The 23,581-nt window shown below is 36.2% G+C and overlaps 2 protein-coding genes across 3 annotated transcripts; both read right to left on the bottom strand.

Annotated features, from left to right (window-relative positions):
* Positions 1-2,110: 2,110 nt before the first annotated feature.
* Positions 2,111-15,110, bottom strand: LOC135078196 (uncharacterized). 2 transcript variants are annotated; one of them, XM_063972782.1, is made up of 3 exons: positions 15,048-15,110; positions 14,905-14,941; positions 2,111-4,844 (listed from the first exon to the last, which is right to left on the bottom strand). In XM_063972782.1, exons 2-3 carry the CDS (start codon positions 14,920-14,922, stop codon positions 2,586-2,588), a joined length of 2,277 nt encoding a protein of 758 aa, XP_063828852.1. In that variant the 5' UTR covers positions 14,923-14,941; positions 15,048-15,110; the 3' UTR covers positions 2,111-2,585. The 2 variants fall into 2 exon arrangements, with proteins under 2 accessions (XP_063828852.1, XP_063828853.1); XM_063972783.1 differs by having other exon boundaries at positions 15,020-15,084.
* Positions 15,111-18,173: 3,063 nt separating this feature from the next.
* LOC135078195 (organic cation transporter protein-like) lies at positions 18,174-21,036 on the bottom strand. Its single transcript, XM_063972781.1, has 3 exons — positions 20,531-21,036; positions 19,745-20,152; positions 18,174-19,494 (listed from the first exon to the last, which is right to left on the bottom strand). Exons 1-3 carry the CDS (start codon positions 20,872-20,874, stop codon positions 18,795-18,797), a joined length of 1,452 nt encoding a protein of 483 aa, XP_063828851.1. The 5' UTR covers positions 20,875-21,036; the 3' UTR covers positions 18,174-18,794.
* Between the last annotated feature and the right edge of the window lie 2,545 nt (positions 21,037-23,581).

Here is a 23,581-nt window from a genome sequence, read left to right as displayed (position 1 = left end):
CTACTGAAGGTTGTGTGTTACAGAAGCTTAGTGATGGTTTATGCTTTTAATAGCAACTTATACTAACTCCAACTTACTAAAATCATGGAAATGTGTGATATAATTTAACCTTCTATAAAATCAGTTTCTGTGCATTTATTAAATTGTATGATCGTTGATGTGAGAGCTATTTATCATAATTTTCCTACTATTATTTAGTAGCATAAACTATAGTCTATCATAATTTATTGAGAGTTACTCGATTGCCTTTCTGATTTAGATTTTTTTGTTTTTCGTATTTCAGAAAAAAAAATTGGGTTTCTGCTACTAACTTGCATTTATTGGCTTAAATTCCTAACTTTCACTTTTCACTTCGTCTCAAAGAAGAAAAACGAGACTGAAATAACAAGGGCTCTACATTAACCGTGGACATTCAACGCCTAAACAATATATCGCCGCATGCCACCATGAAGCACCTTTGCTTCCACAAACCTATATGGACTAAACTTGTAAAACAACACCACATTCTTTAAAGAGGAAACAGATTATCATAACCGATCGATACTCAACACCACATCTTTCATAACAGAGAACAATGGATTATTAGTTTTTTGTGCGCATAGCATTACGGCCAGTGGACTGTGACTCCATTTCTTTTTACAGCTCACTGTAAGGAGTTTCACGTGCGAAGACAATTACAGAACAGTGTTAATCACTATATGGTAGTTTAGAGAAAAACACTTCGGGGAAACAAAAAATCTATATTATTTTTTAATTATAAATGTCGTCGGGCTTGTCGATTGTGGAGTAAGATGTTTAATTGTTCATGTCTCTCAGTAGACACCTTTCCTATCGATCCAGTAATTGTTATGATTAGTACGTTTTAACTTGCATCGCCTCACTAATTGTACGTACATTTGTGAATAAAAACATGATAAATATGTATAAACATGCGCGTTATTTCAAAATACTCATAATGCCCGTTTAAATGTAAATCTGAATACTTACACCAACGCCCGTATTTACAAACATTTCCATGAGGTCTCACAGTGCGCGTGGACGCACAGGGTGACACACGAACGATCGACACGACGATTCGATTTGCTGCTTCACAAGCAAGCATCGTTTGTGAATACGTTCGCAAATTATCAACCTAGAAGACTATTACAAGCAAAGTTTCTTGGCAAGAGAACTTGTGAAAGCTTTTCTTATAAGGTAGTTAAACTTTTCACTATCGACTCTATAATGTCTCTATCGGCTCGTTATTCATTAACCATCTTAAATAATGTTTTCTTAGTGTACATTCTTTATAAGGGGAACCCAAAACACTCCCTATCTTTGGCTCTTACATTTCACATCATATTGGTCTTAGCCACATAGGTAGAGCTTAAGAATGGGTCGCTCTGCCACATGCTATAAGCGCCAAAATGCCATAGTTATGCTAGGACCCTATTTGTATTCCCCGTGGCCTTCGCCAGGTCTTCCGTTGTGTAAACATTGGGGTCAAATTTTTTACATTTTCAACATTTACGTTTTATTTATACATAACTTTTCAAAATAAAAACTAAACCCAAATACCTAATCGTGTAAGCATTGAAATAAAATGAAGGCATACCACTTAATTGATCACAGTGTCAGTCAAAATTACTAACCTAATAAATCTTAATAATTAGGGTAATAAATCAGTATAAGAAAACATTTACTCATCAGTCGTAGTACAGCGCAAAAAGCCGCGATTTCGTAACGGTAATAAGCTGTTAAAACTCGAAAGATTGATGCTGTATAATCGAGATAATAGCCTAATCGAGTTACAACAGTCAGAATTTAACATCGTGTTTTATACGAGTATACTGTTTAATTACTCAATGACTAGATACATACTAATTTAATAGTAAATAAATCGCGTTTTAATAGTTCTGGACTGAATTTCTAATTTTTTTTTCCAGCCTTTCCTTTGTCCAGCAGTGGACGTCATTTGGCTGAAACGAACGAATTTCTAATTATAATCTAACTGCTGAAGCAGTACACCTATGCATTGTTAAAGATCGATGCCAGTATAAATTTATTGAGGGATTGAACAAATATTAGAAACTAAAAATGTACTAAAAGGTTGTAAAAGGACTGACGGAAATAGGTTTAAAAGTTTTATTTAAGGTTTAACAATATTTTAATTCTAATTAACATATTGCACTTTGATACAGCCACGTTTTTGAATGATATTAACAAATAAATAACAAGTCAAAAATATACCAATCATTCAACAATTCAATTACAACCAAAAACATAACACTGACAAACATATCGAAACAAAGATAATGTAAAAAGATATCTAAACGATTTATAAATCCATGTACAAAAACATTGGTTTTTCGGTAACTTTCATTTACGTTAAAGACCTACATTATGAATCACGAAACAGAATATTGTGTCAATAATAAATAACTTACAAATAAGTGCTGGTTTAAAATGCCCGAATGAATTTTCGGATATTTTCAAGTTTTCAATAAAACATGTGCAATACTTTAATTCTGTACAACAATTAGTACTACGGTAAGTAACATCACTTACGCTATATTTACAACTTAAATTCTAGTTGGCGAAAATAACTACGATGATTTCTTATGGTCGTTCTTCTCCCCGCGTTTCTTCGTTTGAGTGGAATGGTTTTCAGACTTCTCTGGTTTTGCGTTACGTTTCGGATGGGAGTGGTAATTGCGAGGGTACGCTGGAGGTTTCTGCTTGCTGACAGGTGGCACGTACTGCGCCGGGGCGGTGTACTCGGCCTCCGGGTTATACTCTTGATTCGCAATCTGACTGTTCGGTATCGAATGCGAATTTACATAGGACACCTTCTCCGCAGACGGATTTCTAAGAACCGTCTGCGGCACCATTATTTTGTAGGGCGACTGGTATTTGTGCGAGTATGGCATCGGCGTGACGTAGCTAACGGTCTGGACCGTCGCAGTATTGGGTTTCTTGTCACGTTTGTAGCTCAGCGGCAGGACCGTTGCGAGCGTGTGATCTTTACTCGGGTAGTTCTCCGAAATCACCAATGTATTTGAATCGGACTCATCGCCTGCTTGTTTTTGATAGTAGTAATTCGGACTTCCTGATGCCTCTTGACCGTAATTGGCCGCCGCTTGACTTAGTTGCTGAGAGTAGATAGCAAGAGTCTCTTTCGGCGAGATCTGGTGTGATCCGTAATTAGCTCTACCCTCCGAAGAGGTGTAAGTTGGCAAGTTTAGTTTAGTAGGACCGTACTCGGCAGATACCGTTTGTTGAGGGGTGTATTCTACAGCCTGTTCCTTCTGAGCAGCGTATTCTTGTGCTGCTAACTGAGAGGATTCATAAGATACTTCTTGTGTGCCATGCTGCGGTGATCCTTGAGCTTCAGGTGCTCCATACTCCACGGTGGGCTCAGATGTTTGGTAGACAGTTGATTGTTGAGGAACCCCATATTCAGCATGCCCTCTGCTGCTCTGTTCCACAGCTGCATGCCCACCCTGAGCTTCATGAGATACTTCAGCTGATTGCGATTGGTATTGCGGCACATAGTACAATTGAGATTGTTCCTGCTGAGGCACATACTGGTACATGTATTCGTATTGCTGCTGTGGTTGCTGGTAAAGAGATTGAGTCATAGGTACATAGTACTGCTCCTTACTAGTGTACGTGGTAGGATACTTGGCCATTACGGGCTGCACAGCTGAATATTGAACGCCTGAATAATCTGCTTGTGTATATGCAGGATTCACATGAGGATTGGCATAGTTATTAGGTTCGTGGCTTGCAACGGCAGGAGTCGATCCTGGGTCTGATAGCAATGAGTTTTGATACGTCATTACTTGAGGGGCGAAGGAATAGCCGATTTTCTTGAAGTAGTTATTAACGACTTCTTGCAAATTAACATTTTGAAGGTAATGAGAAACAGGGTAATTGTTAGGTAAGTTAGAATACAGTTCAGCGGTTGGTTGTTTCAAATAAGAACTAGGAACTCTCAACACCAAGACTGGAACAACTCTTTGACCCAGTTGAGAGCTATGAGTTTTCACGTAGTCTTGATTGAGGCCAGCACTCTGGTATTGTGGATTCTTTAGTAGTTGCGAAGAATCTACCAAGTAGTTAGACATCACCCTTGGAAATTGTCCACTTAAAGCGGAGAAGTCTTGCCCATTGTAAGTGGTGTACAGAGTTGGGTTTTGGTGAGTTTGTGGCGTCTCCTGATGAGATTCACTGGAACTGTAAGGAGGTGGTGGAGAGACAAGTCCTTTGATGTTCTGGTAGTTTGTGTTCGGGGATGGTGTAGGCTTGTTATAGTGATAGGAATTTTGTTCTTCCTTCACGTCGACCAGCTCATAAGCCCGAGATGGTTGGATCTCTACTTGAGTGGATGCAGTAGTATAAGTCCCAGATGACCCGTGATTGTATGAAGCTCCTTGCGCCGGCGGGATGTCTTCTTGCGAGTACGGGTAAATCATGAATTTTCCTTTGTCCTGCGGCTTTCCAAAATAGGTGTAAGTATACCCATGGTTCGTTCTGTATCCATAGCCGAGATTAGCGTCAATAGTCCTTTTCCCTTTGGTGTTGGTATCAGTATCATTTACGATTTCTATAGCAATTACCGCTGGAAATGGCGCCTTGACTGTTTCGTTGGAGTTGGCGTTGACATTAGTTTTATGGTCAACTTTTGTAATGTCTGGTACATCATTTTTAACTCCAAACTTGGCTTCAACTTCTCGTAGGAATTTTCTCTCCTCATCTGTGAGGCTTGCATTTGTGGCCTTGTCTTTGTCTTTCACTTCAGACTTGTATTTTTTCGGATCTGGCTCCGCCCATGTCGCCAAGAGCGCAGCGCAAAATACAATCTGGAAATGAGATGAAACATCTGTTAGTATATTTCGTAAGTTTTCCAATTACATCGAAACGAAAAGGTTAGCCATACTTGGGTACTGGCTTACGTGCGACCTAATTGTGTATAGAGCTATAAAATGTAATAGCATCAAGCATTTTGCTCGTCTCGCAACGGTTTGCCGCGTCATATTACATTTTAATGAGCATGTCATCTACATAGATATAACGAATTCGCTTTCCTCAAAATATGCACATTTGACCCGCATTTACGCAACATGAGTCACATTTACGTAACATATAAATTAATCGAGATTCACATAGAGTGAAATTTTATAGCGAACGTCACAATAGTTGCTTTGCATTATTTTCACATACCGTCGTGGTTATTAAAAGCATTGCGTTTAACATTATCCGCTAATGTCTCGCTTCGGAGATATGAAAGACGAAAATACAAACTATGCATCATCTGCGAGTCGCGTGCGCATCTTTCAGTCTATAGATTAGGGCTGTCAAATTGTAAGCCGTAAAAGCGTACGCTAATTGACGATGGCTCGATTTTAAGTGATGACAAACGATGTATAGGAGGAAATTAGCATAGCTATAACATTTCTTCCTCATTAGATGTTTTTCAAAATGTTGAATTCTTTATTTTATTAAAAAATCAAATTAAATCCATTTTATGATCTATTTAAGTAAGTATATGTATAAAATAGACATGTAAATAAGCAGACTTCGTTTTAAAATACTTCTGTCAACCCTACGGTGAGCACTCTCTAACTGCAATTAGGTAACATAACATATTATCAAGCGGGTGTTTTCTATCATTGAGCGATGTTGTGAAATGCTGCTGACTGATGATCATCATTGTGCATTTGTCAGGTGTGATGACTGCTTTTTGATAGACTTCGTGTGCGGCTGAGTGTTGGATGGGAAAAACGTACGTCTATATTACGATATGGCGTAGATTTTCTATGCGAATTAAGCAAAATTTTCAAAAATGCGCAATCAAAGCCAGATAATATATGATTTTCAATTTTGGATACCTTTAATTTCCAAAAAAAACTAGAACAAAGTTCCCGGGTGGATGCAAAAAGTCTACCGGTAGGGAATTACTTTGGAGACCGTTAAATTTCTATGTATGAATCGCCTAAAACCTTGCCTTCGCCGTAGTTGGGTAGGTAGTGAAAAATATTTCAGTGGTTATGTTTTTCTTCCCGTATCTGGTACCCCACACACAATAGATACAAGCTTTACTAAATTCAGGACTAGATTATTTATGTAACTTAAAAATGAAACTAAACGGTCCTGAATCGTAAATCGAATATAACATTGTCTAGACACAGGACTGCTTCCTCTCCCAAGCGGTCGCCCCGCATTGAACTCGGTTTATCTTCGATCAGTTGCGCAAACGACTGTTCCCGCGACCCTCTCGCCCCAACTTTCTTTCACTCAGTTCAGTTTATTACATGGTCTTCACGATTAGATTAATGTTTTCCGCTTTGTATTTAATAATGATCAGAATATTTCAAGAAGTTAAGACAAAAGACGATTAAGGCCTGTAGCCCGTACCATTAAACGTCACATAAGCACCAACTACACGCAATAATAAATTCGAGACTGATTATTTAATTTCAAACATTCACCCCATTATTAATAAAAAGTTACACTGGATTAAAATGACATATCCAATATCCATACTACATGACAATTTAAACCAAAGTTCTACTAGGGTGTAACTTTTATAAGGGGGCCAAAGATTAGCTTAGAGTTTAAACTGTCAAATAAGTTACTCGTTTACGATTTTATTTATTTATTTATTCACAAGTTCTATATTTGTCTGATAAACCAATTAGCTTCGTTTCATAACAAAACCAGCATTAAATCTTAAAAACAATTACAAAGAATAGAATACGATAAAGTATTCATTTTGAATAACTTATAGAAAGAGAAAAACCTTTTCAGACATTATTTATTGATTTAAATTTATAGGAAGTTTACGAGAAACGTCTTTCTCAACATCATACTGTTTATAATACAAATACTTAATACAGGTTTATGCTAATCCTTTTAATCTTTCATATTTAATTTTAATTCCTGATCTTTACGAGGATGCAGATGTCTACATCTTTTCAAAAGCAAGTAATCTGTACCCTGCGTTACGCAAGCATTTTCTCCACTAGCCCACGACCCGGGTTTCCTCGACCCGAGTTACGTGAGCTATTTAATAATGCATTATAGCCCATTAATCACAACACATGATCGAACTATACATTTACAATATACAGTTACGACCAATAACATTTTATATGTAAATGCGAATAGTATTGAGTTATGAAAACACTTGTATTGTAATTTGATTGCAGAGTCTCTATTACGTTTATTTATATGGTAATAGATGGATGTTTATTGAAATGCACTTATGATTCTAATCGAATATTGTGCCTATTGTAAATTCTTAATAGAAAATTAACAGCGATAATATGTCTATTGAATTAGTTGAGGATTTTATCAAAAGATTTATACTAAACATTGTACAATGGCAAGTTTATTCTGGAAAATGTTTACACTCTATCTGAGATAATATTTGTGATATTTTTCTTATCAGAAGTTTTTACTTGCAAAAAAACAAATAAAATGCATGAGCGTGCCAAACGCCTCTATATTAACGGGACATATTGCAGATGTACCCGTATGTAACAACAAAACTTAACAAAAGTGGGTAATGAATAATGATGTAACTAGGAGTAAGTAGGTCTAAGCTCTGCGCAAGAACATCAAATATCGCGATAAGCACATTTTTGTGAGGAAATACGACGCAATTTGCAAGCGCAACTCTTGAACTAATACCTATCTCGCATGGTGGTGTGGTTGGCTAATGGGTTATAAGTGCTTTGATACACAGATTTTGTGGTTAAGAACCATGGAAACTTCATTAAAGTGAGTATAGAGAGCTTTTTCTCGAGCTTTTCTATGTGATGTAAGGTTCTTACGAATTGTACAATGCAGGTAAAATGTACAGCGACGTTTGGTTCATGAAAGGATGATATACCTACTAGAACATATCATAGAGTCTATCCTCACCTTTACAAATTCTATTAATATAGAAAAAACAGACTTTCCCTACATTTCTATAAAATTGTAGTTTAACCATCAAGATTGTTTAGGTTGTCTGAAAGAGATTGATTTCAGTTCAAAAACATCGGATATCTATAAAACAATACACATAAACAGATGTTCTTTGATACTAACCTCATTTCTTAACCAAAAGTTGTAAGTAACCTAAATTGAACATCATATTACCCGCATTAATTCAATTACCTGCAATATAATAAAGTCAAATAAAACCAACTTAAAGCAATATAAAATAACGATGCTCACTATAACAATCAGTAAAATAATGCGCCGTCAGCATACCAGCGGCCAATTTATGTGATCTTGGACATAAAAGTGTATTTTATTATGATGCCGTATTACATTATTGTCAGTGTTGCAAGCGGGCTAAATGTCAGATGAAAGTGAAGCGCGGGCTCAGCATCCCAAGTAATCAGGGCTGTCACAAGAGGGTAATGTTTACACTTCTAGCCTTAGTAAGTCTTAAATTAGATTAAGCAAAGGTTTTAAATAATCAATAAATAAATAAAACTTTATTTCCGAAAGGTACACAACAAATACAAAAAATTTACTGGTGTAATTAAATCAATTAAGGATCAAGATTTAGCCAACACAGAAATATAGACAATCTATTTTAAAATTGATCTGTGCTAAAAAAGATTTTAATGACTTGGCTTGGCTTGGTCTATGATTTTGTAATTATCATAAGAATGCTCTAGTTTCCCTTCTTAAGACTATGCACAACTCTTTAAGTATTTATTCCTATTAGATAGATTACGAGCTTTTACTTGTACGTAAATACTATGTTAGATTTATCTATAAAAAATATTAAAGTCTGTGAAAGTAATGTAATTTGGGATGTAATAACACAGAAAGAGAGTGCCTTCAAACAAAAATAAGAGCTTCGTATTTAACTTTTAACTCGTTAGAAAAGACAAGAAGACAAGTCTATTATTTTCTTGTATTGCATTTTAACCTGAGGCAGACGCGTAATTGTTACTTATGTCCAACGTAACTAGACAGCATCTAGATCCAAGATATACGGCAATATATACTATGAAACAAAGGCACATTAGATACAAAACTGCAATATGTATGCTAATGTCATCATTATTTTACATTGTGCTGGTTTTGTAACCGTTTTTGCTGTCTGTAACGTTTTGTGTTACACTAATGAACTATCAGTCTTATGTCTAAGAACCTTCTTCCTGTATTCTAAACTAAGGTTGTTAATTAAAAATGTATGAAGTTCACACGATTTATTTATTAGGATTATTACGGTAGTGTAGTCTACAATCTTAATTACTAGTGGTCAACTAATGCCGGAAAATGCAGCGTGGGACGTCCACCTACAAGGTGGACCGACGACATCGTAAAGGTAGCAGGGAAGCGCTGGATGCAGGCTACCAATCGATCAACGTGGAAAGCATCAGGGGAGGCCTATGTTCAGCAGTGAACGTCCTATGGCTGAAATGGTGATGATGATTATGATGAACTAATAGACTTTGTCGGTCTTTTACACTTTGTTAAAATACTTTCTGGTTTTATTCCACTGTCGTTAGACTGCAAAATATATCACATTTTTTACCTTTGTGCTCATTTACAAAAAAATTACGCGGATCAGCTGCGAAACTACAAAAGCGGTAAAATCTTTGTGGTCAAACTCTACATGACCTACATAAAGTTCATCGCTTATGATAGAAAAAAGTCGAGCTAAAGTATGAATTTGGAAGATTATAGATACTCCTAGATGTTAATGTTTACCATTGGTCTATATCTGTAAAAATGTATCGAACTTCGGATCTTTTGGTCAGACTAGTTCTGGCCTATTAAGCTGCCCAGTTTTCAAATAAAGACAGAATTTAAAAAACTGAGATCTATTGTAGTCGTAGGGTTAATAGCCTAAGAATTAGTACTAAAATCGACCTTCTCTTCTAGACAGAAAATATTATTATCAGTAATTTTGTTAGGTCAAGAGACATCCTTGGACGTCGTGTGGAGAAAGTTCACCCTTGCCTTGCCCAGGACGTTGCGAAGCATACCGCACGTATTTCCTTGTATTGCTAACTAGATGTGAAGTATTTACACGTAGGATTATTACATACGACTAACGTGTAAATAGGCATCGGTTATACAACGGATAAATTTAAGTTATGGTGTGAAATTTTACAGAGTAAGAACAGGTAAATCACTCTGGAGTCTATAATCTGACTATAGTATGTAGAGGCTCCTTAAGAGCAAAATGACGATTTGTAAGAACTATTTATTAGTCTAAAGTTTAGACTAAAATTTCTTTATTTGTTTAGACTTTAAACAAATAAAGAAATTTTGACTTTGACTTTGACTTTGACTAACAAATTACATCAAAATAAAGTGACAAAAAAGATTAACGCCTTATATATGACTGAAATTGATTTAAACTATGTAGGCCTATTTATTATGTAAAGAACTTCTTGAGGTCGCAATTTAGAAAACAAATCTTTCTTAAATAATGGGGTCGTGTAATAAAAAAGAGCTTTATCACTATGTCACTTACATCGATGTAATTTACCAAAGCTCACAAAATCACTAGTCACTAACCAAGCAGGTCAGTATCAGCACCTTACCTTAGTATTCCTTACGCCATGTTCAAACAAAACCCAGAAACCTATTTCTTATTACCTAACTGTTAACCTATTGTATTTAAGCCCAAATTATTCAGTCAGCATTGTGTTACGATGATTCGTCATTACTTCAACTCCTGCGCAATCATGGTCAGCGACTGGTTTTATATGAATTACCTAAAGCTGCATTTTGTATGGCAATCATTTTGGATTACAGTTTTCAAAGAGAGGAATAAAACTTCAAAGAAATGCTTTATAATGTGGGATTGCGATATTTAAAATGGTTTGAGATTAAGTGCAGAGTTGCGCCCTGAGCATGAATGTATCTCGTAATCGTATAGCAATCGTATTCACACGTAGCGGCGCGCTTCTTCATTTTTCATACAAAAAATACGATAACTATACTATAATAGGACGTGTATTTATTCGTGCTTCGCGTACCTACTAAATATATGGGACGCATGAAGAGTTTAAGTGCATGATGAATGAGGCAGGATGTCATTAGCCACTGGCTGCAATATGATAAGATAAGAAATTGTAGAGTCCACTAGTGGACGACTTTAGAGCCAAGATTACAGCAATAATAGAACACATGACTAGTGTCATGTGAATAAGCCGTAAAATTACTTTCTACTTTTTGCATTGCATTTGCATGTCTTAGGCCCGATTCGAACAAACTTTTATACGAGGATAACTCCTGGTATAACTGGCACATTGACAGTTTCAGTATGGGAAATATGTCAAAATGTCGAATAACTGACGACTTATTCTGAGATTAATATTTACTCTTATTTGGTCGAATCCACCCTTAGGAAAGTAACTACTCTTAAAATATAACAATAAAAACTCTACAAAAAACGTTACAGAAGAAGAACTTTACAAATATAACTTAATTGACCGATATCTTGATAAACGACCGTTTTTCAAAGTTTTATAACTATTTAAATCAATTAATATGATATTTATTGACTATATCAAAAATTAATATGATTAACGATTATTATAAAAGCTCATTAAAAAGCATAAGTATCTGTAACTTATACATAATAATAATTAAAAATGGAACATGTCACTTTTACTACGAAATAATGATCTAATCAAAACATGAACATCGTCGATATTTATAAATCGATTTACATAAATTATATCGTAAACTATATAAAAAGACTACCGGTTCCTATATCGCTAAATTAGATTAAACAGATGTCGTTGGCCGGTCAAACTCAGATAATAATAAAACCTACAACGTGTACTACTTCAAAAGTTTAAAATCCTCAGCTAAAAAGATAACTTCATAAGACAATCATTAAAGATCATCAGTAGTCTTTCAGCGACTTGGCCTACTTTTAGTTTGATCCAGGGGCCAAGTCACCAGATTGAATTTTTAAATGGTTTTTCTTCCGGAAACTGGGCCCACCTTGGCCCGTGGACCAAGCTAAAATAGGCCAAGTGGCTGGAAGACTCATTAAACGACACACAAAATATTCTGCATGTTTGTTGACATCGGACATAATTAAAAAGTAACGTAGACTCTCTAATTTGGGGTCAATTGAAATGAATTCAGTTAGATAACGATTATCATATATACATTATGCAAGATAAGCACCTGCTAAATTGGCCAGTAAATAAATTACCATAATTGAAAGTTAATGGAGAAGAAGCTGGATTGCTCGCAAACACGCGCTCGGATGCCAATATTGTAATCAGTGGTCAGTGTAATTTTAATGTTTGCTATGTCCACATCTAACACATTTTTTGCTACACTTTCAATGCTAATAAATGTATAATACCTAAGTATAATACTAGAATGGGTTTCCACTGATTAGCCTAAGAAATACATTTGTTCGATGGTATCCTATTAAACTTCTATTTATTATTTCTTGAGATGTCCATACCTCCATCTTGATACCATAACTTTAGGATATAAAGGTTCACATTATTATTAAAAAAAAGTCAAAAATATGTAAAAGAATGATAGTGCTTTATATTCTGTAATTAATCATTGAGAAACTTTACTAAGACCATACGCTTTTTTATTTATCAGTACATGTTTGTTGAAAACCATGAAAAAGGATTTTGGTGCAACTTAATATTGAGCTTAATTTTCTTTAATTGTAAACAAACATTTGAATCCTCTGATTAAACATTGAAAATTACAGACACACTTCCACACTTTACAGTAGTCTATAAGTGTTACTTAAATTGCATAATACATCCGGTAAGGTAATAGGAGAGTTAAATAATAGTTAATTAACCAGATAATGAACACGTTGAACGAAACTGACATAATGTATTAACAAATACTACATGATGCATCTATAAACGATCTTTCGGATCAACCAATCGAAGACTAAAAGTAAAGTAATTCTGCATACTAATTGATCGATCAGCTGTTACAATTTATATAGCTTAGTGAATAGAACCAAAAAATAATTAAATATTAAAATGGCTATCTAATCGTTTATTTTTAGTTTCCGCAAAAACCGGTTTCCATAAAACCGTAACTCATTCCATAATTCACCGGCACCGAGATGCAAATTTTGATTACTTAACGAAATTAATTATTCTACATAATCCGTTATAATTCCGGATCTTGGACGTCGAACGGCATATTGATGTGCACGACAGCACGTCAAGTAAACACCATCTTATTTAGTTGTTATAGAGTCGACATTGCAACAAAATAGTATAGTCTGATATACTGTCGTCTGTATATTGCACCAAAATCGTTCGTTTTAATAACTTTCACGGATTTCAATCGCTTTCTTTTATTAGAAACAGTACTTTTAAGCAAAGTCTGAATCTAGACGAGTCCAGCTCTCAATGCCTTTCTTTTTTGCACCATGACAGTTTAGACGCAAACGCAATGCAGATCAACAATTTGGAATCGGATCTGTCATTATTATTTGTCAAGTTGTTGCGGTTATGGTGACGGTGCGCAAAGCATTTCCTAAAAACGGGCTAGTAAAATATAATGTAGCTTTCCGCCCGCGGCTTCGCGTACGTGGACCCCTGAACCCTATTTTTTTCCAAAATAAAATTTAGCCTATGTTACTCGTGGATAATGTAGCTTTCGAATGGTGAAATAATTTTTAAAAACGGTCCAGTAGTTTTTGAGCCTATTCATTACAACCAAACAAACAAACAAACATACAAACAAACAAAGTTTTCCTCTTTATAATATTAGTGTAGACAAAAACAAAGGACTCTCTTACGCAGGATATATTGAATACATCCTGGTTGTACTCCATTTCCAAAAATGTTAAGGGACTCTTGTCTAACTGTGGTTTACCACCCAAAATTTGTGAATGATATTGTGATTACATTTTCATTGAGAATAATAATATTAACTACTTTTAAGTACTGTGAGCCACAGTTCCAGCCCATTTCCGGTCATGTCATCTCGTTCCATCGCAAAAAAAATACCATTTGATGAGAGCGAAAAAAAACATACTTTAATGGGTTCAGATTTTATTCTGGTTTCAGACTTTATAATGTGAAAGCATTATATGAATGTGAATTTATAACAAATTTGAATTTAACTCAAGTGAAGCCTAGAATCATATTTATTTTTAGATAATAAGTTTGATTCTAGCTGCAATGATGATGCATGGCTTCAATTTGTTTGTCCCTCTATGAATCGAACATAGTTCCTACCGAACTAAGAACTAGATAAAGGCTTATAATATTATTATAATCATAAAGATAGAATATTTATTAGGAACATAATTACATGAGAAAGTGCTGTCTTAATAAAAGCTTTGGTCGTGTTTCCCACCATTACTTAGTTCTCATTGAAACACCCTGTATATGACAACATCTGTTGACCCCAAATACAACTTTGACACGCAAGTGCCATGCAAAGGTATTACGAATGTCATTAGAATGACCCGAATGACATTACTTGGATGTTTTGGTAAAATTACTTGCCCCAGATTTACTGCTTGCATATAACTGGCGAAAATTGTCACCTTAACTGTGAAACTAGTGAGCTAGAAATATTTTTACATGCAATTGAAAATTAAGGATTCGAATAAATTTAGGTTTGTTGTAATATGTAAGTTGCCTCCTGTAAAATTATGATTGGTTTATTTATGTAATTCTATAAAAGTTGGTACATAAGGCGAACTTAATGCCATTGGGCATTCTCGGTCAGTTCACCTGTTAAGGTGTCAAAAACTGTTACTACTAGTAGAATTTAAACTCGCAACCTCTAGTCCTGAGCACAAACCACCTGAATTGGCAACTGTCAAAATTATGGGTACTTTGTTGATTTTAAAAATGCTATAAATAATCACGAGCTTACAGTTTATCGGTGTCACTAGTTATTCGCTCAGAATAGTATGTAAATAAATATTACCAGTGCAATCCACCGCATCTCGAGCCAGCCGGTGTTTCTGTCAAAAGAAAAAAATCAACCTTAAAAATAGCACGTCACTTCACGTATACGTATCACTTCACTGCGTATCACGTACGCGTATCACTTCACTGCACTGCACGCACCTGGTGTCCAGTCGGGTCGGGAGGCAATGGTCCGCTTCTGCGTGGAGCCTCCACTTATATACCTCGGAAATGTAAGATGCCGCCGCAGCCTCTGACCGAGCGCCTCCGTGCACTCTTGTGAGGTTACACCGTGTTCGGCGAATGAGTGTGCGAGCTTTTTTACTGACTGAAGCATTATAAACACTTTATGGAACTCGTTTTCCATTTATTCATTCATTTGTTGGTTTTAACCCTCGCTCTTCTAATGTTTCTTTAACTACATTCTACCTGTATTACCTACATTCATTCTCTATAACTACACTGCATATAAAAGTTTATCTTTACGTAGACACTAGACACTGTATCCGTATCTTCCCGACTCTACAATCGAAAGCTAACAGATATAAATTACCTAGGTATGTAGATTTCATTTATATTTGCAGATATGGTGTTAAATAAAAAAATTTCAAATAAGTATTTTTTATTTGACCGAAGACAGAATTTTTAACAAACGTGAATAGTGATAAAATAGGGCTTGCTTTTAATATAAAAAGCTGATCAAGAAAGCACTTAATATTTTTAAGTTATATTTATAAAACTGCGAAGTTTCAACATTGATTTTTTTACGTTTTCAAAGCAAGCACATGTATTTAGAGAGCGCATGTAGAGCTGGGTGGCGCTTTCGTTTTATTTGCATAGGCAGTGGTAGAGTACGTCCTGCTTCATACTCTTGGGTTAATAAAGCTGTCTATAATCGAAAATTTAACACAGTGACAGCATTACTAACGTGACCTCGGAGCTAATTTGCGCGCCGAGATAAAATCTTATCGATGACTAGTGGCCGCCCGCGACTTTGTACGCGTGGATCCCGTTTTACCCCCTTATAGGTGGAGTTTTGTATAATCCTTTTCTTTGCGGATGCCTACGTCATAACATCTACCTGCATGCCAAATTTCAGCCCGATCCGTCCAGTGGTTTGGGCTGTGCGTTGATAGATCACTATGTCAGTCAGTCAGTCAGTCAGTCACCTTTGAGTTATATTATTTAGATTTTAGACGACAAATGTATGGGCTTATCGCATAAAATTGATGAAATAACGCTATAAAAGCTTATCACGGCGCGCATCTTAAGATCCTGAGGGCTGAGTGTGAGTTTTTTTCAAACGACATTAAATGTATGACGGTTGTACAGCGCCCCTAGCGGGAAACTATCAAAAACTAAAATTTTCATACAATTTTTAAACTCGCACTCAGCCCTCTGTAGTTTCTGACTTCTTTGATGGATGGTTAGAATTCCTCGTGGAATTATATTATTTTACTAGCGGCCGCCCGCGACTTCGTACGCGTGGATCCCGTTTTACCCCTTTCATCTATCTTACGCGGTTTAGATTTTTTCATACAAATGTTTTAATAATAATAAAAATAATAAAGTCCTTTATTGCTTCTACAACATACTTATTCTATTCTAGTTACAATAATGTTGATTGACATAATATTATGAGGAAGCAATTGGAGGTGGCTCAGCTAATGCTGCCTGAAAAATACTCAGGCTGCGCTGATTTTCAGCCACTCCCATTTCTCTATAGGTCTTATGCGAGAATTGGGTAATGAGGGTTTTTTCCCGCTAACTCCCGTTCCCGTGGGAATTTTGCAATATCCTGTTGTAAATAAGCTTTAAGTTTACTAAGATACCTGCATGCCAAATTTCAAGCGTCTAACTTAAGCGGTTTAGATTTTTCATACAAAAGGATTTTCCCGCTAATTCCCGTTCCCGTGGGAATTCCTAAGTATACTATAACCTGCCCAGGAGTATGAAGAATAATTGTACCAAGTTTCGTTAAAATCCGTCGAGTAGTTTTTGTTTATATAAAGAACATACAGACGGACAGACAGACAGACAGACAGACAGACAGACAGACAAAAATTTTACTGATTGCATTTTTGGCATCAGTATCGATCACTAATCACCCCCTGATAGTTATTTTGAAGATATATTTCATGTACAGAATTGACCTCTGTACAGATTTATTATAAGTATAGATTTTTTACCGGAACGATGGTTAATAATGTACACACGACAGCACATCATCTGTAACGCCCCTGGGTCTGCGGGTGTCTATGGGCGACGGTAATCACTTACCATCAGGTGATCCGTTTGCTCGTTTGCCTCCTATCACATAAAAAAAAAAAAAAATCAGGTTACTCATTTTTGTTGCAAACTCGCCCCTATTTCAACTGCACAAAAACCCACAGTGGTTACGTTGACGTGCCTGCACCTACATCATCTATTAATGTATGTTTATCCTAAGTGCTATGTTGAAACCTCTGTGTCCGCTCTGTAAATCGTTGTAATAGAACTTTTATTATTATATTACTCTTTGTTTAAACAGTGTGCTATTATTTTTTCTTTCTTCTTTTTTCGCTCACAATAAGGTTGAGCTTCCTAAGCCATTCAGTCTTCTATTTTAAAAAACAGTCCCTGTGAAAAATTTATCCATAATATGCTACTTCATGCATCTTGATTGATACATAATTAATTACTATAGTATACCTATATAGAGAAAGGTGCAACATTGTATGTAATTTTATCATTTAATGAAACTTCAATGCAAATAATCTAATCTCAAGATGTTCTTGCGATGCATGTCGTTTATTTACGATAGTATTGTTTTGACATAAAGATACCTACCTAGTTACTAAGACTGACTTGACAACCAGGAGATAAGAACTAGTGATATTATTATGTCTGTCTATGTAGATACAAAGTTACAAACACAATAATTCATCATTGAGGTCGGTTAATCTGAAAATTCCATAATATCTACATATGATGATACGACAGTATTTTATATAATATAATGCGAACGTTTGTGTGGATGTCTGGATGTTTGTTACTCTTTCACGCAAAAACTGCTGAACGGATTTTGATGAAACTTTACAGTAATATTGTTTATTACTCATAGGCTATAAGCTATAACGGTCTGTGGCAAACTGAATTTCACTCGGGTGAAGCCGCGGGCAACAGCTAGTGATATACTAAAACGTTATGACAAAGTAGGTATCTACTTAGTTGGCTGTTAGATTTCGTAATAATCACAACCATTGTTGTGAGAAAAATACACATAGAGTTCGGACTCTGTTGAGTCTTATCAGTTTTACTTTTTATCAATATGCTTATCTTCAATATCAAAGAAAATCTGCAGTCATTTAATAACAATATTTAATCTTAACCTAAAACAAGTTCTCACCGTTATCTAAATGTCAAAATAAAGCGCTTTTTACATACCCTATAGAGGACACGTTAAACACATTTCGTCTTAATTTTTAGGGTTCCGTAGTCCTGACAAGGAACCCTTATAGTTTTGATATGTCTGTCTGTCTGTCTGTCCGAGGTTTTGCTTGAAAACTACTGGCACTAGAAAGCTTTAATTTTGTGGAGGTATGTATATTGATCACGCCGACAAAAGGGTAGAGCATAATTTTGAAAAAAATATTTTTTTTTAGGTTAGCTCCCCTACATGTAAAGTGGGGATGAATTTTTTTTCATCTTCTACCCCATCGTGTGGAGTATCGTTGGATAGGTCTTTTAAAATGGGATAGGGGTTTCTAAGACCATTTTTCGATTTAGGGATCCGTTTGCAAAATGTTAAAGTTTAAAGTGCCAACTTTCGTTAGAGCAGGGCGTCCCCCAACTACGGAACCCTATACTGCGCATAGCACGACACGCACTTGGCCAATTTTTTCTTATTTCTTACCTTTACTATTTTTTTTAATCACGCTCATTTTGGTTAGAAGCATTTTCAGTTTGTTCAATCGAATTCATTAGTATTATATTCTTTGTCTCTGGAAGAAACCAACACGAGATCGCTGCGCTGAAAGCTAGCACACTAATTATTAGAATGGACACCCACTCTATTCCAATATTGACCACAAAAGGGGCTGCAATCCCACCAATCCGGCCAAAGACCGAGCACATGCCCATCGCAGAATTCCTTATTACAGTAGGAAATATTTCGGTAGTATACAAATAAATTAGCACAAAAGCACTAAATGCCCCTATCTGCCCTAATAAAGCAAACGCTAAAATAACTCCTTCCATGGACTTGGGTATGATTAGAAATAGTAGTAAAGATAACGCTGTAATGCTGAAACACGTAATGACTGTTACTTTTCTTCTAAGATATAGGGAGGCTATGACTGTGAGACCTGGAGACGGAGCAAGGGATATCGCGGAGAGAGCCACATTCAGGTACATGTTACCTCCTAATCGACCAATGTACTGGTTGATCCCGAAGAATGTGAACGCACAAATAGCCCACACAAAAGGGGTTATAATGGAGTACACTCTGATCCTGGGCGTTCTGAACAAATCTAAATAGGATCCACTGCGGTGCTCCTGATCCTTGGAGAGAGACTGTTCTTCTATTTGATCCACAATTATTTCGATGTTCTCTGTTGATCGGTTGTTCCTGTAATGCATAAAACATATGATTAATTTCTTTATAGCCAATGTCCATGTATAGCTCGATTGAATTTTCAAAACAAAATTAATTCAACTGTTGGTCAATATTGGTATTTTCGAATAACATTTCATTCATTTGTTCGCTTCAACCTATGACCTCTACTACTGGACAAAGGCCTCCCCAAAAACATTTAACAATAAGCTTGTTACAAGCAGATATCATGATAAATGATTTCAACTGTTGCAGACTAACTTACCTCTTTGCTATCCGCGTTAAAACATCGACAGCCTCTTTCTTCTTCCCAACCGTTATCAACCACCGCGGAGATTCGGGTATGAGCCAGTAGTACACGAAGACCACCAGCCAGGGCATGGACGTGATCTTCTGGAGATCTCTCCACTCACGAGCATAGTACGCTATGATTGGCAGAAAGAAGTACGCTATCACGTATGCTGACTCTATCAGCCCCATGCCATAAGGTCGGAAGGATTTTCCACTCAATTCGATTATCATGACGAAGCAGCACAGCATTGTTCCTCCCACGGCTGTTCCTGATAGAAATCGGAACAGTATGAACATCCATAGTTTGGTGGAGAAGGTTGAGAGCGTCGCGAAAATGGAGCTGCAGAACAAGGCGAGCACGACTGCTTTTCTTCGTCCGTATCTAGAAATATAAAAATACAAGCTTAACATTAATGACATTTTTGTCATATTTTATACCAAAAAATAAAAAATATTTCTTATTAGTTATTGCGAAATTATGGATGTGTGTGTAATTAACAATTCTGTAATACTTTAGGATAATTTGGACTAACGGCCTATACCTATCAACATAACTACGATTAGGTACCATGAATACCTATACTCAAGGTTTCCATCAGCCAATTTACATATTAATCGCTCACTATTCGCTCTTGCACTGCAGAACAAAGAAAGGTGTAGGCTATTTTTAGGCATTACTTATTTACCTCCTTATTGTATGTGTGACTTCTGGCTATAGTGAGTTCTAAGATATACAGTGAAGGATTACAAAAAAAAATACCTGTCAGAAATGTGTCCATAAAACAAACTGCCGACCGCAATCCCAACTTGCAGCATTGACTGAGCTAGACTTGACAGTGTCTTCCTTTTGCAGACCAGTCCAAATTCACTCGTGACGGAGCTCACGATCGTGCTGGTGTCAAAGTCAGGGCTCTCACAGGGACAATAGTTTGTCGCATTCTGTACCCCATCGTCCAAGCAAGTATAATCCGTATTGGGCAGCAGAAACACTACGTTGCTCAGTTCAAATTCCGTTGGCAAGCGACCCACCATCAGCAAAATTAACACAAAGGTTTGGTACCTTCCGAAACGACCGATCACTTTCTCTATGGCATCTTCAGACATTCTGATATTTAGGTTTCACAATAAACTACAAACACGTCTGCGCTCTCCATAACATTTTAGATTAAAAGACACACGTGAAAATCTGGACTAGACTGATCTTGATAAATAAGCCTCTTTAAGTCTGTAGATAAAATACGAGTACTCAAACGTTTTTATCTTAGCGAAAAGTAAAACCAACTGAAGTGAACGTGGATCGGCAGCTGCTTTATGTGTTTGTATATCTATATTAGGCATAGCATGAAATTAAATTAAATGAACCATGAACGATGCGACAATAAATATTTTTAACCTTCATTTGTTTGGAGAGTATCGACCACATTCAGGTGCGGAATATACGAGTAATATGTGTATAGTAATAATAAGCATAAATATTTACGCTAAAAACAATGAACATAAATTAAATTCGCTTCTCGATATTAGGTCGTAACCATAAGATAGAGATGTGTAATACTTTGAGTATTACAAAATAAAGGAACTTCAAGACCAAATGAAAACTTTTTCCCACCAAGTTCAATCAATTAAGATGACCTAATTATCACAAGGCCAATTAAAATCATGCGCTTGAGCAATTCCGACCAACTCTGTCGGATATTATGCGAACTTCCTTCCGCTACAATGATCTGTCTCGAGCCTACAAAACCGCTTGTTCAAGCATCCTGTGTCAAAAATTAGATAATTATACAGATGGATAAATTTATTAAATTATGTTTATACATAGTAAACACAGACATAATAAAGATAAAAAGTTCTTACACAAATTAAGATTATTATTTAGGTTAAAACTCTACCTTGACGTTGAAACATAGTTTTATTCCTATCAGCAATTTATTTATAAGATGACTTACGATATCTTGTCTGCATGAAGCTATGTGTAAAGAGGACATGAAATTAATTTCATGCAATGCAAAAAACAAAAACTGACGTGAGAGACTAAACTTACTTAAGCGTAGTCGTCATTGAACCACTATTAAATTTTTAGGTATAAAGAAGTTGATGCCCATCTTCGATTGATTTTAAAAAATAGTACAGAGTAATAAAGAGTAATATATTATCATGTTTTCCGTTCTTTAGGCAGATATAGTATAAACTCCAAGATGGCCTAGACCACATGAGTCCAATAAAATAATGGTATACCTACCTGCTGAATCCAAAATTTCACTTATTCCTGAAGTTATGAAGACTGATGTAGGATTTTTAAACACCTTCGTGGATCGTAGAATGTAGAGACAAAAATATCCATGTATCAAATTGCAATGTATATAAGTCCCAGCCTTACTTAGCAAGAGGCTCCTTAGCTTTACGAATCGCCACTGTGTCACTTTCATAGACTATCATCATCATCATCATCAACAGCCCTTTACAGTCCACTGCTGGACTATGAGCCTCCTCCACTATAGTGGAGGGTTTTGCGGTTTGCCACAATCCCCACGCTTGGCAGGCAGGTTGGAGATCGCAGTTTAAAAGATTGATGTTTTTCAGAGAGCGCTGCTGCCCGTTCTCTGTTTGATGTGTAGTCCCTAAGTCGCCTACGCAATTGTTTTTTAAAGCGTAGTCTATGCAAGTGTAAATATTGGCGCAGTTTGCTTTGTTTACAAGTTCGGAAAACATGTTGCACGATAGTGTAGATCCAGCGTTACACTGAAACAAATCGTGTAGTCTATGATGCAAAGCCCCTCACCAAAACAATGACGGGAATGCGACGGCTATTAAAGAGTCGCATAACAATTAGTGGAGAAAGAGACAGTTCCCTCGACAAATACGTTGCATAATGAGATGGGCTAATTAAAAATGAACGCTTAGGCTGAGAACTTTGGAAAAGGCTCTAGTCGTATGTGAGAATACCTAGACGAGTAATTATACTAGACTGACATAGTGACGGCTGTTGCACCTAACCACACTGGACTGTTAGGCTAAGTTGCACCACCTAACTTTGACCGTAACTATGACGATAACTGCCCCCTTAGACAAAACGCACTTTTTGATCGAATCGAAAATCGAATCCGTCAAAACTCCATACAAAAAAGGGGCTTTTCGACCACTTTTCGACTGGTTTGCGATTATAATTTGCACTTTGTCTAGACCCACTGGTGTGTTTTGTATGGTGTTTGACAGATTTTTGACGTTTGTCAAAGTTAAAGTAAGATGGTGCAACTCAGAGTCTGTGCCATTTTTAATTAACGATGATTAAAATCTATTCATGCTGAGTTATACCTAGTATAATCTCAACATTATTTCATTTTATAATCAAACGATCTATGCTCATCATTAGGTAATAGATAATTTGGTATGTCTACTAGATTATCTGGATCTAGAAGACCCAAACATAAAGTTTTAATCACTTGATCCATTGAGGAATACTTATAACAATACAATACCGTCGATATTTAGAATTTGTAACACTGTCACCTCAAGGTCCATCTTGAGAGTGAATTGCTACAAATTGACTTAAATATTAACACAAGAGAACCAGAGTACCGGAAATGTGGCAAAATAAAATAATTGGTGATATAAAGCGGTAATATTTACATTCCACACATTACGCGCCGCAACACTATTGTAATGATACATCTCTCGTTCGCTTGCGTCATAGCTCACACTCTGGCTTGGGTTGTCAAGCACTTAGTGGGTAGGTAACGAGTTTACTATAGATACTGTAAAATATATTCCTTGGCTGCTCCTAAATACTTTAAAACATTATACTCGTACA

Source organism: Ostrinia nubilalis, chromosome 14, assembly GCF_963855985.1.
Source record: "Ostrinia nubilalis chromosome 14, ilOstNubi1.1, whole genome shotgun sequence".
Lineage (NCBI taxonomy): Eukaryota > Metazoa > Arthropoda > Insecta > Lepidoptera > Crambidae > Ostrinia > Ostrinia nubilalis.
The sequence above is the reverse complement of the archived record's forward strand: the minus strand, read 5'-3'. Positions and strand labels throughout refer to the sequence as shown.